The sequence below is a fragment of the Schistocerca serialis genome, chromosome 3, assembly GCF_023864345.2.
Source record: "Schistocerca serialis cubense isolate TAMUIC-IGC-003099 chromosome 3, iqSchSeri2.2, whole genome shotgun sequence".
NCBI classification, from domain to species: domain Eukaryota; kingdom Metazoa; phylum Arthropoda; class Insecta; order Orthoptera; family Acrididae; genus Schistocerca; species Schistocerca serialis.
Window position 1 is genome coordinate 833399339 of NC_064640.1, and position 17522 is coordinate 833416860.

Sequence of the window (17522 nt, forward strand, 5' to 3'; positions counted from 1 at the left end):
AACCTGAAAATATTTAGTATGACATTCACTGGGAAAGTGACATCTAATCCTAAGATTTAAATTTTTGGGGTAAGTTTAACTGAAAATTTTAAAGCATTTACAGAATCTGGTAGAAGAATTCATTAAAAATCTATAAATATTTCTTTTTTAATCTTAAAATATAAAGTAACTGACTAGATTATGATATTTTTATAAGGCGGACATTCCACCAGGACATGAGCAAATGTTTGCAAGGGAATGATAATGCCTACGGGTAAATTAAGAGGGATTTGGAAAAAAAGAGAAGCAGCTGTATGAATATCATGAGCTTAGATGGAGAACCAGTACCAAGCAAACGGGGGAAAGCAGAAATGTGGAAGAAATATATAGATGAGCTATACAAGGGAAATTAAGTTGAAGGCAATATTATAGAAAGGGGAAAAGGAAGCAGATGAAGATGAGATGGGAGCTATGATACTGCAAGAGTAATTTGACCTAGGACCAAAAAATCTATGCCAAAACAAGGCCCCTGAGGTAGATTTTATAAGTAACATCTGCTGATGTCCTTTTGAGAACCAGTCATGACAAAACTACGCACCCTGGTGTGCAAAATATATGAGACAACAGGCAAAATACCTTCAAACTTCAAGAAGAATAACTAATTCCAATTCCAAAGGAAGCAGTTGCTGACAGGTGTGACTATTACCAAAATATCAGTATAGTAATTCACGGTTGCAAAATACTGAAATTATTTACAAAAGGGAAAAACTGGTAGAAGCCAACACCAGGAAAGATTAATAGCAATTATAAGGGTTGCAGGGCATGAAAGGGAAGAAGTGATTGAGAAGGGAAAGAGACAGGGCTCTAGCCTATCCTTGGTGTTATTCAACTGGTATAATGAGCAAGCAGTGAAGGAAACCAAAGAAAAACTTAGAAATAGTGTTTACGGGTAATCATGCACAGGGCTCAAGTTTATGTCACACACTGACCGTTTTGCTATCAAGATATAATTCCACTGTTTATGCCCTGGTTCCTGCTATCTTTAAATTTATATTTATCAACATTTACTTAGCAAATATTTGGTTACATATCCAGTTATTTTCTGAGCTAATATTTCCCATCATTTCAAATTGGTAAGGATCTGTAACAAGAGTTATGCTATCTTGGTTGATTAAATTGCCTTTCCAGTCTCTCATACATGCTTCTCTTTTCTGGGCACAAGCAACCCATCCTAATGAATTTGTTGTACCAGTGCTAAATGGCCTTCCTTGTTGGTGGCTTCTTACCATACTTGGTTCTAAGCATCCACTGAACAGCTGTAGCACACTCGTTTTTGTCGAACTCCAACACACAGAAAACCTGCCACGTTTGTGACTAGCCCTGACTATCGGCAAATTACCAAACTACATGGTATACATGGAAAAAAACCTACAGGGTTTCTCTTCAAGACGACATGTATGATATCTGTACAATGTTTGGTTCTTACGCAATAAATAATTGAAAGTGTTCCCGGACTTTATGTACACCCTGTATTAAAGCTACACAGTTTTTCTCCATTACATTATCTCACATTATAATACATTTCACCATATAAATGCAACCTTGCATGGGTTTGCAATACTAGCATTGACAACTGCTATAGCCAATTTTCTGATCACATCCTAGTAATTAACAGTAAACCTCAGTGAAGATTCTTTAAAGAATCTGACACTCATGTATAAAACAGTTTCAGACTGTATGATTACTCTACAAACGAGTTAATGTGTTAAATATATTTGACATTAAACATGTAAGTGAGAAAAGTTTAGAAAAGATTTGAAATTACGTGTAAAGTTAGTTGGAAGTTACTAAGTGCTCTCATTCTCAAATTCTGGGTGAATATAGCCTGGACAACTCGCACGCCCTGAGTTACGCTGCCTCAAGATACGTATATCATTTCTAACTATAAGACTTTTATTACCGTGCCCGACTTTTAACATAAGATTCATACCTCTTAATGAGTAAATTATGACAGAATTCTAATGTTTTAAATTTGGCCAATAATTAAATGAAATACTGAAAGTCAAATTTTTGTTGCCCTTGGAAGCCATCAGATAGGCAATCTGTAACTGGAATCATGAACCATACGCCAAACAGTGGGTTAGATGTTTACACAACAAACGTAAGACTATGAATACATCTCAATACTGTTTCAAATTGCATCATACATGTATTCTATTTCAAAGCAATTAATACTTTTCATCATCACTGAAAACTCATTAATAAACCCAAGACAATTTACTGTTCTTAATATTACTGTGTGGAGTGTAGCCATGTATGGAAGTGAAACGTGGACAATAAATAGTTCAGACAAGAAGAGAATAGAAGCTTTCGAAATGTGGTGCTACAGAAGAATGCTGAAGATTAGATGGGTAGATCACATATCTAATGAGGAGGTATTGAATAGAATTGGGGAGAAGAGGAGCTTGTGGCACAACTTGACTAGAAGAAGGGATCGATTGGTAGGACATGTTCTGAGACATCGAGGGATCACCAATTTAGTATTGGAGGGCAGTGTGGAGGGTAAAAATCGTAGAGGGAGACCAAGAGATGAATACACTAAACAGATTCAGAAGGATGTAGGCTGCAGTAGGTACTGGGAGATGATGAAGCTTGCACAGGATAGAGTAGCATGGAGAGCTGCATCAAACCAGTCTCAGGACTGAAGACCACGACAACAACAACAACAATATTACTGTATTTCATACACCACTGGCAGTCTTCTGTAGTGTTTGGAAAAGAATTAACAGTAAAATATTATATTTTCAAAGGAGACAAGTGCATTTTGCACATATTGTCAAAATGACCAACTACTAGGAGCGGGACAACAATCATCACTACACATAATACAAAGTGTGATTAAAAAAAAGTAATGGGAATTTTTTTATTTCGTGGGCTTCATACATCTGATCTTCAATTTCTTTCCTTTTTTTCTCTTGTTGATACACATGTTCCTGATATATGTTTGGGATTTTCAGCTGTTTTAAATATTTATTTTATTGTTCACAGTCGAAAAGGTTATACTTGTTTTCAGAGTCCCTGGAAAATGTTTTACTTTCGAAAAAGGTGGATCAAAGAATTTACACTAAATTTTAAACAATGGAAACTCTAGGCAGGAATATCCAACATAGGAAAAGATAGACTGCTACTTACTGTTAGTTGCAGACAGGCACAATTAAAAGATGTTTACAAATACGCTTTCAGCAACAGCCTTCTTTGCAAAAGAGACACACACTCCATTCATTCACACAAGCAAGCACACCTCATGAACTACTGACCGCTAACTCCGGCAGCTGGGGTCAGACCTAAGATGCTGGAGTTGGTGGTCATGTGTGCGTGAGGTGTGCTTGCTTGCGTGAATGAATGGTGTGTGTTTCTATTTTTCCAATGAAGGCCATTGCTAAAAGCTTATTTGAGTCTTTTAACTGTGCCTGTCTCCAATTTAGTGTGTTATCTTTACAGTAAGTAGCAATCTATGTCTTCCTCACATTGTTGCACTAAATTTTGCTTGAAAAATTGAATAAAGTGTAGCACAACATTTGAAATACTGACTGTGGCTTTTGGCAACTCTACTATGAGTAAGACAAGAATTTATGAGGAGTATGAACATTCCAAAGAGGGTTGAGAAGACAAAGACAGTAACCGTTCTGGATGCCCTGGCACATCATTACTTATAAAGTGGAAGTAGTAAAGAAAATGGCTCTGGAAAACCACCAAATCACCATCAGAGATGTTGCTGATGATGTCAGCATATCCTTTGGCTCATGCCAAGCTATATTTTTTTTTTTTTTTTTTGTGGGTGTTTTGGGAATTAAACGTGAACCAGCAGCAAAGTTTGCTCCAAAATCGTGGAATTTTGACCAAAAACGTCGCCACCTAGACTTCACTCAGGAATTGCTGAACAAAGTTGACAACAATCCAGAACTTCTAAATAAGAGTAAAACAGGTGACAAAACATGGGTACACGGGTATGACACCAACACCAAGGCCCAATCATCCCAATGGAAACTGCCTGAAGAGCCAGGACTGAAAAAAATTCAACAAATTCGATCACATGCCAAGGTTCTTCTCACTGTTTTCTTCAATGACAATTGGATAGTGCATCAAGAGTTCTTGTCTTATGGTTGCACAGTGAATAAGGAACACTACCTGTAAGTTAAGTGCTGTTTGCATGAAGCAGTCCTAAAAAAACCCTGCCAGAACTGTGGCAAAACTACTCGTGGAAATTGCACCACGATAATGCTCCCGTTCACATCTCAATGCTTGATCATGATTTTTTGGCAAAAGCCAAAAACGTTATGTCGCCTCAGCCACCATACTCACCAAACATGGCCAAATGCAACTTCTTCCTATACCTGAGGTCGATGAGAACAATGAGAGAACGTTGTTATGCCACCACTAATGAGATAAAAACAGAATCACTGAAGGAGCTGAACATCATAACGAAAAGTGAATTTCAGAAGCACTTCCAAGATTGGAAAAAGTGCTGGCGTAAGTCTATCATATCTGAGGGGGATTACTATGAAGTTGAAAAGGCTGACGATTATGAATAAACAAAGATTCTTTTAGGAAAATAAAAATTTCCATTACTTTTAGATCACAAATCATACATAGGGTAATTATCAACAATATTACAATAACACAGTGTCAAGAAGAGATATCTTGTAATAACAGAGACCAATTGAACTCACTGGTGAAATATTTCGGCGAGAAAGTCGTAAAGTATTTCTGTGAACTTGTCCCCTCCGAAGTTTGCTTTATACACATGGCCTTTCACTGTGTACATTCCTGCACAGCACAATACAACTGTAACATCCATTGTAGCTCCCCCCAGGCGATAAACGAGGCACATCCTGCAGGAGGTATGTAATCATTACTCATAAATTATTTATAAATACAAATTATATAATTACAAACAATGTTATACTAAACAATGATTACTCAATTTCTGGATTAAAAAAACACAAAAAATTAAACCCAGTAATTATTTACAAGAACTGACTAACTTATATATGGGAGTATACAGGTTTGATTCCACATCCTACCATCCAAATTAAGGATTACACAAAATAACAAGAAGAATACATAAATTTTCTCACATGACATCTGTCCTCTAGGTTCTTGAAAGATGCTGTCACCATTAAAACAACATATTTCATTATAACACAGTCCAAGCAGAAACAACTGAATAACACATGCACATATTTCTGTATGTGGTTTCTTTATTTTATCAGATAAAAAGGAAGAAATACAAAAGTTTAACATTTAGTCAACCCAGAACATTAGGAACAGATCATTAGCTCATGAGGAGATGTGAAGGAAATGGCACTGGAATCAAATTATTATTGCATTTCTTTGAAGTGAGAAGAGGAAATCACAGAAAACTTAAATTAAAATGGCCAGGTGGAGATTTGAACCTCACTCATCTTGAAAGTGAGTTCAGATTTTGGTTTGTTATATCAACTCAATTTGAAAAAATTTAAGAGAATCATTTGATGATTACATTTCAATTATGTCCCTTTTTGCAGCTCTCTCTCTCTCTCTCTCTCTCTCTCTCAATAAAAGTCTGAAGTATCCACATACCTCACCACCATAAACACACTGAACAATGGATGCCCATACAGGACATGGGGATTTGCACCTAAATTATATTAGTATTTTTTCACACATCTATGTAGGTTTAAGATCATTATCAAGATCTATAACATCTACCACAGTCTCTGCAAACACACTTTGGTTTACATAGATAACATAACCAAATATCTGCATTTTACAGTTCTGAAAATTTACACCCTGTTACTGAATTTTCCTTAGCATAAAATGCAAAAGAGACAGAGCCTCAGAATGTAGAACAGCTGTACAGCCGGTACTAGACTGTCTGCGATTCTAAACTGTTACTTCCGGAGCCAACTAAACCAAACAACCAGAAATGAATGAAGTCATCACCAGCCAATGGCACTGCCCGATAACTATGACCTGCTGCCTTTTCAGGGATTGGGATTCTGTTGTATATGGGTAATTATAAGGAATGGTACTTACAACCAGTGAGGTGCCAGTATTGTAATTTGGCTGGGAATGACTTCCTATGCATGTGAGTGGTGCCAGCTGTGTGCAGCACAAGACGAAGCAATGGCCGCAAAGTGCATCAGTGTTCTGAACAACACTGGGCTATTATCCTTCATAGGGAATAGTGTAGTTTGTTCTTGTAACAGTGTCTGTGTGTATTGTGGTTGATGCTTTCATTAGAGTGGTGTGTTAAGAGTTTGCACAAATGCCAAAAACAGAAACAATGACAATCCAGGAAATGGATGAACTCTTGGCAAGGCAGTTTGCCGAGCTAAAGGAGATAAATGAAGCTTTGCAAAGAGAGGGAGACTTTTAATAGCGAGAATGAGCATAAACAAATGGATGTAGTGGAAGCAAAAGCTTTGGTTAGTTCACCTATCCCTTCTGTGGATCCTGTCACAGCTAATCTAGCAACTCCTTTTTCGGGTAGGGCAACCGAGGATGTCTCAATGTTCAGTGATGACCTGGAAACTGCCGCTAGGTTGGGCAGTTGGTCAGACAAGACATCCTTGGATGTGTCTAAATTACAGTTGGTTGTGATGCAAGCAGCATACATCAGTACCATCAAGTGCTGGATAAAGCACAGACATTTAAGCAGCTTAAGAAGGCCCACTAACCACGTTATCGCAAGCAGAATATCGCAACGTTTTTTCAGAGAACAGCTTAATGGGTTGTCTCAAAAGTGAAGCGAGTTGGTAGAGGCATTCATAGGCAGAATTAGGAAAATCAATGCTAACTTGTACGAGCTTACACAGAAAGTAGAAGCAGACAGAATTACTCCACAAGAAGAGGAGAACAGGAATCAGATGTGTTTTTAAGAGGACTTCCAGCAGACATGTCAAGGAGAGTGACAATGGAAAATCCGAAGGATTTTGCTGCCACCATTATGGCTGCTAAGCAAGTGGAAGAGATCAATATTGTGGCCTGAGGACAAGATAAGGGTTGTGTGTTTCTTTTTCCACACAAAGGTGAAATGCTACAGCTGTGGACATATGGACCATGTTAAAAAGCAATGCAGAAAACTTCAGTGTTACAAATGTGGGTGGGTACTGACCTTCAGATGATGCGTGTTGCAGAGGTACTGGAATGCAATAACAAGATGGACATGTTGCACTATATTGTGCACTGAAGCCTGGTACATGTGAAGGAAATAGATGGGGATTGTATGGTTTTGGAAAGTGTGGAAGATTTTAGCTCTGATAAGATGAGCTTATAGATTGCAAACTTGGAGATCATGGACGAGTATAATCTGGGTAGGTCGTCTGAGGACCTTTGCCACAACCAGACCATCAACACAATTGCATTATGCGAGAAGGTAAAACAATTTGGAGGGAAGAGATAAGTCAACAATGAAAGTCTTGTTAATATGATTTGTCAACCTGTTCAATCCTGATCAATCATTACCTGCAATACTGGTAACTCGCCATACCATACCAACGGTTAACAATGCTCTAGTGTATAAGAAGCCGTACAGGATACCTAGGCACCTATAACCTATACTGGAAGAATTTATTGATCAACTGCTGGCTGAGGGCAATACTGAATCAAGTTACAGTCCATGGGCAGCTACCATTGTAATAGTCCTGAAAAAATCATAGAATGGAACAAAAAAGCATAGATTTTGCTGCATGAGCGGTGACGGACAGACATCCTGTACTAAATATAATGGAGATTAGAGAGAACTTAAGTCAATGTAAATACTTCACAATGTGTATGAGGAGTGGTTATCACTGTTGGAAGTGGTTCTGGAAGAGCGGCCAAAGACCACATTTACTGTCCCTTGGAGTCACTATCAATATTTTAGGCTGCCATTTGGTCTGAAGAATGTGCCAGCTATCTCGGAGGCTATTAGTATCCGACGGAGTGCTCAGAGGATTAAAATCAAGACTGTTTTTTTATCTCAACAACATAATTGCATTTTCTAAGGATATGGAAGAGCACATGCAATGGTCTGAGGAATTCTTTAAGAGGCTAAATCCAGCACAGTTAACACTCTGTAATGAGAGGAAGATGTGAAAATTGACGCACGCCTAACGTCTATAGAATGTGCTTTCTTACCACCACAAACTACATAGCAGTTTCAATCATTTTTATGGTTCTGTAATTACTAATGGGAATTCATTGAAGAGTTTGCCGAAATTGCTAAGCTATTGAATCATTTGTTGAAAAAAGGTGTGGAATTTCCATAGTCAACTTTTAGACAGCATTTGAAAAATTGAAAGGAGCATTGACAACAAACCTGGTACTGATATTCCCAAACTATGAGGGACAATTTATTCTGTCATGTTTCACTAGGCATGGCCTCCACCTCAGAAGGTATGGGAAGGGGAAGCTGGCAAAGCTTATAGACGACAGTGTAGTGGGTGTTGGTAGGATCACTCATGGAAAAATTCCTGTAGTAGTTGATGTTGAAGCTGCACCTACTTTAGAGTGAAGACAGCTGATATGTATACCTGCTAAAAGGAAGTCCCTCTAACTAAAGGCTTATATTCAGAGGAAGTCATGTTTCCAAGAAGAGAAGGAATTAGCATATTTCATCAAAATATAAAAGGTATTAGAGATAAAGTTAGTAAACTGCTTACAGATGTGATTCTGGAATTATTGGTATATTGGAGTACCACATAATAATTTGACAATTCAGGGGCTTCCTTTACCAGGATACAGATTAGCTGGCTGTTTTTCAAGGAGTTCTTTGTGGGGTGGGGAAGTTGCTTCTTGTTGTTGTGGTCTTCAGTCCTGAGACTGGTTTGATGCAGCTCTCCATGCTACTCTATCCTGTGCGAGCTTCATCTCCCAGTACCTTCTGCAACCTACATCCTTGTCAATCTGCTTAGTGTATTCATCTCTTGGTCTCCCTCTACGATTTTTACCCTCCACGCTGCCCTCCAATACTAAACTGGTGATCCCTTGATGCCTAAGAACATGTCCTACCAACCGATCCCTTCTTCTAGTCAAGTTGTGCCACAAACTTCTCTTCTCCCCAATCCTATTCAACACCTCCTCATTAGTTATGTGATCTACCCATCTAATCTTCAGCATTCTTCTGTAGCACCACATTTCAAAAGCTTCTATTCTCTTCTTGTCTAAACTATTTATCGTCCATGTTTCACTTCCATACATGGCTACACTCCACACAAATACTTTCAGAAATGACTTCCTGACACTTAAATCTATACTCGATGTTAACAAATTTCTCTTCTTCAGAAATGCTTTCCTTGCCATTGCCAGTCTACATTTCATATCCTCTCTACTTCGACCATCATCAGTTATTTTGCTCCCCAAATAGCAAAACTCCTTTACTACTTTAAGCGTCTCATTTCCTAAACTAATACCCTCAGCATCACCCAACTTAATTCGACTAAATTCCATTATCCTCATTTTGCTTTTGTTGATATTCATCTTATATCCTCCTTTCAAGACACTATCCATTCCATTCAACTGCTCTTCCAAGTCCTTTGCTGTCTGTGACAGAATTACAATGTCATCGGCGAACCTCAAAGTTTTTATTACTTCTCCATGGATTTTAATACTTACTCCAAATTTTTCTTTTGTTTCCGTCATTGCTTCCTCAATATACAGATTGAATGACATCGGGGAGAGGCTACAACCCTGTCTCACTCCTTTCCCAACCATTGCTTCCCTTTCATGCCCCTCAACTCTTATAACTGCCATCTGGTTTCTGTACAAATTGAGAATAGCCATTCGCTCCCTATATTTTACCCCCGCCACCTTTAGAATTTGAAAGAGAGTATTCCAGTCAACATTGTCAAAAGCTTTCTCTAAGTCTACAAATGCTAGAAACGTAGGTTTGCCTTTCCTTAATCTTTCTTTTAAGATAAGTCGTAGGGTCGGTATTGCCTCACATGTTCCAATATTTCTACGGAATCCAAACTGATCTTCCCCTAGGTCGGCTTCTACTAGTTTTTTTATTTGTCTGTAAAGAATTCGCATTAGTATTTTGCAACCGTGACTTATTAAACCGATAGTTCGGTAATTTTCACATCGGGTATTTCGCCTGTCTCATACATCTTGCTCGCCAGATGGTAGAGTTTTGTCAGGACTGACTCTCCCAAGGTTGTCAGTAGTTCTAATGGAATGTTATCTACTCCCGGGGCCTTGTTTCGACTTGGGTCTTTCAGTGCTCTGTCAAACTCTTTATGCAGTATCATATCTCCCATTTGATCTTCATCTACATCCTCTTCCATCTCCATAATATTATCCTCAAGTACATCGCCCTTGTATAGACCCTCTATATACTCCTTCCACCTTTCTGCTTTCCCTTCTTTGCTTAGAACTGGGTTTCCATCTGAGCTCTCAATATTCATACAAGTAGTTCTCTTTTCTACGAAGGTCTCTTTAATTTTCCTGTAGGCAGTATCTATCTTACCCCTAGTGAGATAAGCCTCTACATCCTTACATTTATCCTCTAGCCATCCCTGCTTAGCCATTTTGCACTTCCTGTCGATCTCATTTTTGAGACGTTTGTATTCCTTTTTGCCTGCTTCATTTACTGCATTTTTATATTTTCGCTTTCATCAATTAAATTCAATATTTCTTCTGTTACCCAAGGATTTCTACTAGCCCTCGTCTTTTTACCTACTTGATCCTTTGCTGCCTTCACCACTTCATCCCTCAAAGCTACCCATTCTTCTTCTACTGTATTTCTTTCCCCCATTCCTACCATTTGTTCACTTACACTCTCCCTGAAACTCTCTACAACCTCTGGTTCTTTCAGTTTATCCAGGTCCCATCTCCTTAAATTCTCACCTTTTTGCAGTTTCTTCAGTTTTAATCTACAGTTCATAACCAATAGATTGTGGTCAGAGCCCACATCTGCCCCTGAAAATGTCTTACAATTTAAAACCTGGTTCCTAAATCTCTGTCTTACCATGATATAATCTACCTGAAATCTGTCAGTTTCTCCAGGCTTCTTCCATGTATACAACCTTCTTTTATGATTCTTGAACCAAGTGTTAGCTATGATTAAGTTGTGCTATGTGCAAAATTCTACCAGGCGGCTTCCTCTTTCATTTCTTAGCACCAATCCATGTTTACCTACTACGTTTCCTTTTCTCCCTTTTCCTACTACCGAATTCCAGTCACCCATGACTATTAAATTTTCATCTCCCTTCACTATCTGAATAATTTCTTTTATTTCGTCATACATTTCTTAAATTTCTTCGTCATCTGCAGAGCTAGCTGGCATATAAACTTGTACTACTGTAGTAGGCATGTATTTTAAATTAACTAAGGCATTTGATTGTGTAGATCACAAAACACTGCTCCAGAAGTTGGACCATTACGGAATACGGGGAGTAGCTCACAATTGGTTCACCTCTTATTTTAGCAACAGACAGCAAGAGGTTATTATTCACAATGTTGAGAATGGCTGTGATGTGGGGGTCTCAGTGGGGTACAGTCAAGTGGGGGCAGTGTTGGTGCCACTCCTGTTCCTTATTTATATAAATTTATTTATATAAATGATATGCCCTCTAGTATTACGGGTAACTAAAATATTTCTGTTTGCCGATGACACTAGCTTGGTAGTAAAGGATGTTGTGTCCAACATTGACTTGGTTTCAAATAGTGCAGTTCATGACCTAAGTTCATGGCTTGTAGAAAATAAACTAAGTCCAAATCACAGTAAGACTCAGTTTCTACAGTTTCTAACACACAATTCAACAAAACCTGACATTTTAATTTCACAGAGTGGGCATATTTAGTGAAACTGAACAGTTAAAATTTCTAGGTGCTCAGATAGATAGTAAACTGTCGTGGGAAGCCCACATTTAAGATCTTGTTCAAAGACTTAATGCTGCCATTATTACTATTGGAACAATATCTGAAGTGAGTGATCATTCGACACAAAAATTAGTCTACTTTGCTTATTTTCATTCGCTTGTATCATATGGTGGTATATTTTGGGGTAAGTTCTTGTTGTATTGTAGATTGCATTTACTTAAATTTATGGATTGACTTTTTTTGGGTTCATATACATTTTATTTTTATCTATTATTACTTTTATGTTGTAATTTCATGTACTGACATGTTCCATGACCTGGGAGATTTTCTCCTCAATTTGGTCCTATGGAACTTGACATGTAAATAAAATAAATAAAATTAATTTGAATGTTGATTTTTGTGCATCATTATCTGACAGGCCATTACTAAATTTGATCACAATGTGCTTCTCAGTTTGAAGACAAGCTATTGAAAACAATACGTATGATCCTGCAACTATTTCCCCACGCTCTAGTTGGAAAGTGTGACATCTTTATCAGATTGGAAGTTTATTAATGTTATTTTTGCTGTAAATTAGTCAAAAATATAATATTGAAATCTTTACCAAATTAATTTGATGTGTATCTTATAAACTGAGATTGACAAAGTCCTAAGTCTGGAAAGTAAAGTCATCTCACCGAACTGAGAGGTGAAGTGAAAACTATACTTAAAAATAACCCATCTTTAATCCAGTTTCTAAAAATATGGATTGTACCTAGTAAGATGTCCTAGGTCTTTGAGGCATGTGGTTTACAATATATCATGTGAGTTTGGTGTGAATTATTACAACAGTGTAATCACATTATTAATGAACAGTGCAAGAAACACTCCAAAATGTATAACTAAGACGTTGTGAGAAACCATTCATTGCAAAGCATGGTGTTACCAACACACACAAATTATTATTTGACAACACTGAAATCCTGGCACACACCTTGTGTTACTGGGATTCATTTATCAAGAAAGCAGTGGAGATCCACAAGTGTCCTAAATTTTTTAATGGAGTTGATGGCGTCACCTGAATCCCAACATGGAGGAAAGGTCTAGAAAACAATATAAACCCCATACTAATGCGAGTGGCTGATCTGTTTCCTTATCATTGTTGTGGTATTATTGGTAAAGTGAGCATAAGCATGAGCATGAGCAGTGCTAAAGAAAGCATGAGAGCTTTAAATCTGACAGATATGTGTTGACTAGAGTTTGTTTACATCTTACAGCTTGTCATACCAAGGTATTAAGGAGACATTTTGGGAACTTGCTTACCTGTTTTACCTGTTTTGGTGAATTTCAGTAGTTGTTTCTGTTCGAGTGAGTGTATGTTCAGTGAATTCTGGAAGTAGTCAAAGTTACAGGTTTTTAGTTATTCCAAGATAGATACCAGAGACTTTATGCTCATTTCATTAATAATGTATCAAGTTACCTCTTCATTTTAATATTTGGTGGCTAAAATCTGCTTCATTTTAAATGATCAAGACTTTTTATTTAAAAAAAAAATTACACCGACTTGATCAAATCTGGTAGAAGTAATATTACTGAATATATTGCTGTGTTAGTCTAGAACAAAATTAGGTAAGTAGAACCCAACAACATACAGATACTAACTTTATATAAATTAATCCATTGAGTAGGAGGAGTTGTCAAACAGAAATTATTTCAGTTGTATTTAAAACTTTTATTATGTGCCTGCACCCTTAATTTGTTGGTGATGTTTTCAAATATTTTTACAGCTGAGTAAGTCAAGTTGTGAATAGTGGAGGCAATTTTTATTCCAAGTGTTAGACTTACAAACAATACTACTATTTTTAAATTGTGCCTGATGCCTCACAACAAACTTCATAAGAGAGGTTGTTAGGATGCCTAAATTTTTAAACAATTGCCTTCATGAAGTTGGAGGATGACCACCAGATATCCTTAAAGAATATTTCTGTATGATGAATATCTTGGTGGTAAAGGATGTTGTGTGCAACATTGGCTCAGATTCAAATAGTGCAGTTCATGACTTAAGTTTGTGGCTTGTAGAAAATAAACTAACGCTAAATCACAGTAAGACTAAGTTTTTAGTTTCTAGCACACAATTCAACAAAACCTGACATTTTAATTGCAAAGAATGGGCATATGATTAGTGAAACTGTAAAGTTCAAATTTCTAGGTGTTCAGATAGATAGTAAACTGTTGTGGAAAAGCCAAGTTCAGGATCTTGTTCAAAGACTTTGTGCTGCCACTTTTACTATTCGAATGATATCTGAAGTGAGTGATCATTCGACACGAAAATTAGCCTACTTTGCTTATTTTCATTCGCTTATATCATATGGTATTATATTTTGGGGTAACTCATCCCACTCTAAAATGATATTTTTGGCTCAGAAAGAGGCAGTTCAGGCAATAAGTGGTGTAGGTTCATGAACCTCTTGTCAAACCCTGTTCACGAGTCTGGGTATTTTGACGTTGGCCTCTCAATATATATATTCCTTAAAGTCATTTCTTGTTAACAATATTAGCTTATTCCCAAGAATAAGTAGCTTTCACTCAGTTAATACTTGCCAGAAATCAAACCTGCATTTGGATCAGACTTCCTTAACTGTTGTGCAGAAGGGTGTGCAGTATACTGCTGCATCCATTTTCAATAAGCTACCACAAAAATTCAAAACTCTTTCAAATCGAAACCGAAGAGTTTCCTCATAACTCACTCCTATTCTGTCAAGGAGTGCCTTGAAAAGTCAAGTTGATACTTTTTGTATGGTTGATTGCATTTACTTAAACTTATGGACTGACTGACTTTCGGGTTCATAAACATTTATTTTTATCTGTTATAACTTTTATGTTTTAATTTCATGTACTGACACGTTCCATGACATTGGAGATTTGCTCCCCAATTTGGTCCTACAGAACCTGACATGTAAATAAATGAATGAATAAATAAATTAAATAAATAGACATGAACAGTCAGGTGATTGAATATATTCCCAGTTAGGATGTAGATGGCAAGGAACACCTGACAGAATATGCATTGATACAGATGAATAAGTAGAACAGAACTATTCAACCACAGAGATGGAAATGTTGGCTGTTATTTATGCTATTATGTATTTCCACTGTTATTCGTACACGAAAAAGTTTAAAGTTGTGACAGACCATGCTGTGTTGAAGTGATTGCTGGGACCACAAGAGGTTCCAAGTATGTTAACGTATTGTGCTCTGAAATCAAGTGAATTTAACTATGAAGGCATATACCAATCAGGAAAGAAAAACAGAATTCTGAGAGCCCAAGAAGGAAGATTTGATTTCAAGTATTTAGGGCACAGCTGCAGTCCACAAAGCACTATGGCCTGTTGTGTAGGAATATGAAATACAGCCCCAGTGTGGTGCCAACTGCGCTTGAAATGATTAATGACTATCATATGACCTTATACATGGTATTTCATTACAAATGGTCTATATTCAGGGATATTACAGGAACGATCATTCGAAGCAAAAAAATCTGGTAAAGATGGACTCCAAAATGCATGTCGTAAGAGCTATGAACACCTCATATTCGATACTGTGAACCAAATCTCTTCTACCATGAGCTCTTTGCTTTCCATATTTTGGTAGGGGGGTAGTATGGACCAAACCAAGAAAAAATTGTGTAGTAAACATAGGCTCTAAAATGCATACCTTAAGAGCTATGAACCCTTGTTCAGTAGAAAAGATGTCTTTCACAGTAGCAAAGCTATTAAAGATATGCATTTTTGAGTCCACGTTTACCTGACAATTTTTTCTTGTTGTGGTCCATTCTACCTCATCCCAAAATATGGAAAGCATGTTTCATAGTATCAAAGATGAAGAAAGCTCATAACTGTTACAGTATGCATTTTAAAGCAAGTACAGTGGCAAAGACAATGGTGAAAAGCTGGTTGCTGAAGTTTAGTGTTCCTGATACAATAATTACAGATCAGGGCACTAATTTTATATCCAGTATGATTAAGCACCTATGTCATTTACTAAGCACTCACAAACTCAGGACTAGCCCTTGGCTCCCTCAGTCTATCAGGAAAACAGAATACATTCACTGTACAGTTGGTAAGATGTTGAGTTGTTGTTGTGAACTTCCATCACAATGATTGGTACATTTACCTTCTGTATGTCATGTCAGCTTACAATTCTGATGTCCAGTGTAGTGTTGGTCCATCACCATATGAGGTAATATATGGTACAAATCTGCCTTCTGTTTTTGTGGTGATTAAGCCTAAAATTGGAAAAACTGGGAATCAGTTACGAAGTTTGCAATGACATTACACGATGTTTGGAAGAAGGTAAAGAAAGCAAACACAGATGCACTAGAGAGTCAATAGCAAATAGGATCACATATAGACCAATTACCACAGTTCAGAATTGGTCAATGGGTCTTAGTGATGAATCCCTGCTCACCTACGAACAAAACAATGAAATTTCTGATGACGCCACAGACCATAGCAGGTCGTAAAAATGAAGTCACTCATTAATGTAAAGTTATAATTACGAACAAAGACTCCCATTGTTCATGATGGACATGTTAAGCCATTTAAGGGAACTGTGATGCTCTACTGCAAGTGCTGACATCACTGCCAGTAGAGAGCACTAAATCTAAGAAAGCAAGGGAAGAAGGATGAGCAAAGTGTGCATTATGTGCCTTACACAATTAGATCACAATGAGGAGTAACAATGATTGTTTTGTTTTGTTTTGTTTTAAGACATTAAAACAACTAAGGTCATATGCGTCCATGTCAGAACAGCAGAACACAAAGCACAAAGATGAGAAAGGAGTTAAAAGCAACTACAAGTTAAGCCCAATCAACGGACAGCCTCTCTTGGAGAAACAGCCATAAAGACAATGGAGGTCCTGAACTAAAGATTAAATGTCTTTCGCCATACTGCTACAACGGATAAAAAGCAAAACACGGTCAACAGCTCTCTCACTATTCACTAAAATGGCCGATAAATTGGACGGCAAACATACAGTACAACTTAAGTGGTTAAAAAAGGGCATCCCATAAGGAAATGCCGAACAGTTAAACGTTGATGACAATGAGCATTAAGAAGGTGGTGGGAAACACCACTTAACAAATGATGGCTAAAAAGACAGTGCCCAACACTCAACCTAGCTAAAATGATCTCCTCATGGCAAGGGGGCCAAGAGAAGGTTGTCCAAGCTACTGGGAGAGGTTTAATTCCCCGCAGCTTATTACTGTGAAGGGAAGACTAGTGGTGATGCCAAAGTGACACCACTTGCTGACAGATGGCGATAAGCAGATCATCGGAAGGAATGGAAGAACTAGCTGGCTGAGGTAGGAGGACTGCAACCTTGGCAGCAGCATCAGCAGCCTCGTTTCGCATTAGACCAATGTGACCAGGAACCCACATAAACATCACTGTGGCCCCATCAAGAGTGAGGAAGTGAAAGCTTTCCTGGACCCACTGCACTAAGGGATGGATGATGTGCATCACACACAGGCTCTGAGGGTATAGAGTCACAGCAAATGACACAATCGAACAGCCTGTGTCGCTGGATGTATAATGTGGCCTGATAAAGTGTCCCGCTCTGCTGTAAATACTGAGCAGTCTTCCAAAAGCTGACACCAAAAATGCTCTGTGGAAATAACGAAAGCACACCCAATACTATGGTCAGTCGGAGAGCCATC

The 17522-nt window shown here is 37.7% G+C and overlaps 1 protein-coding gene across 5 annotated transcripts in view; it reads right to left on the reverse strand.

The window, feature by feature from the left end:
- Window positions 1-17522, reverse strand: part of LOC126470826 (heat shock 70 kDa protein 14-like) — a 605676-nt gene that overhangs the window by 450804 nt on the left and 137350 nt on the right. For 2 of the 5 annotated variants that reach the window (XM_050098841.1, XM_050098837.1), the window contains exon 5: window positions 4710-4871. The exons of the other annotated variants lie outside the window; for them this stretch is intronic. In XM_050098841.1, coding sequence (XP_049954798.1) covers window positions 4710-4871 — 162 coding nt within the window. The remainder of the gene's footprint in view (window positions 1-4709; window positions 4872-17522) is intronic. 5 annotated transcript variants of the gene reach the window in all.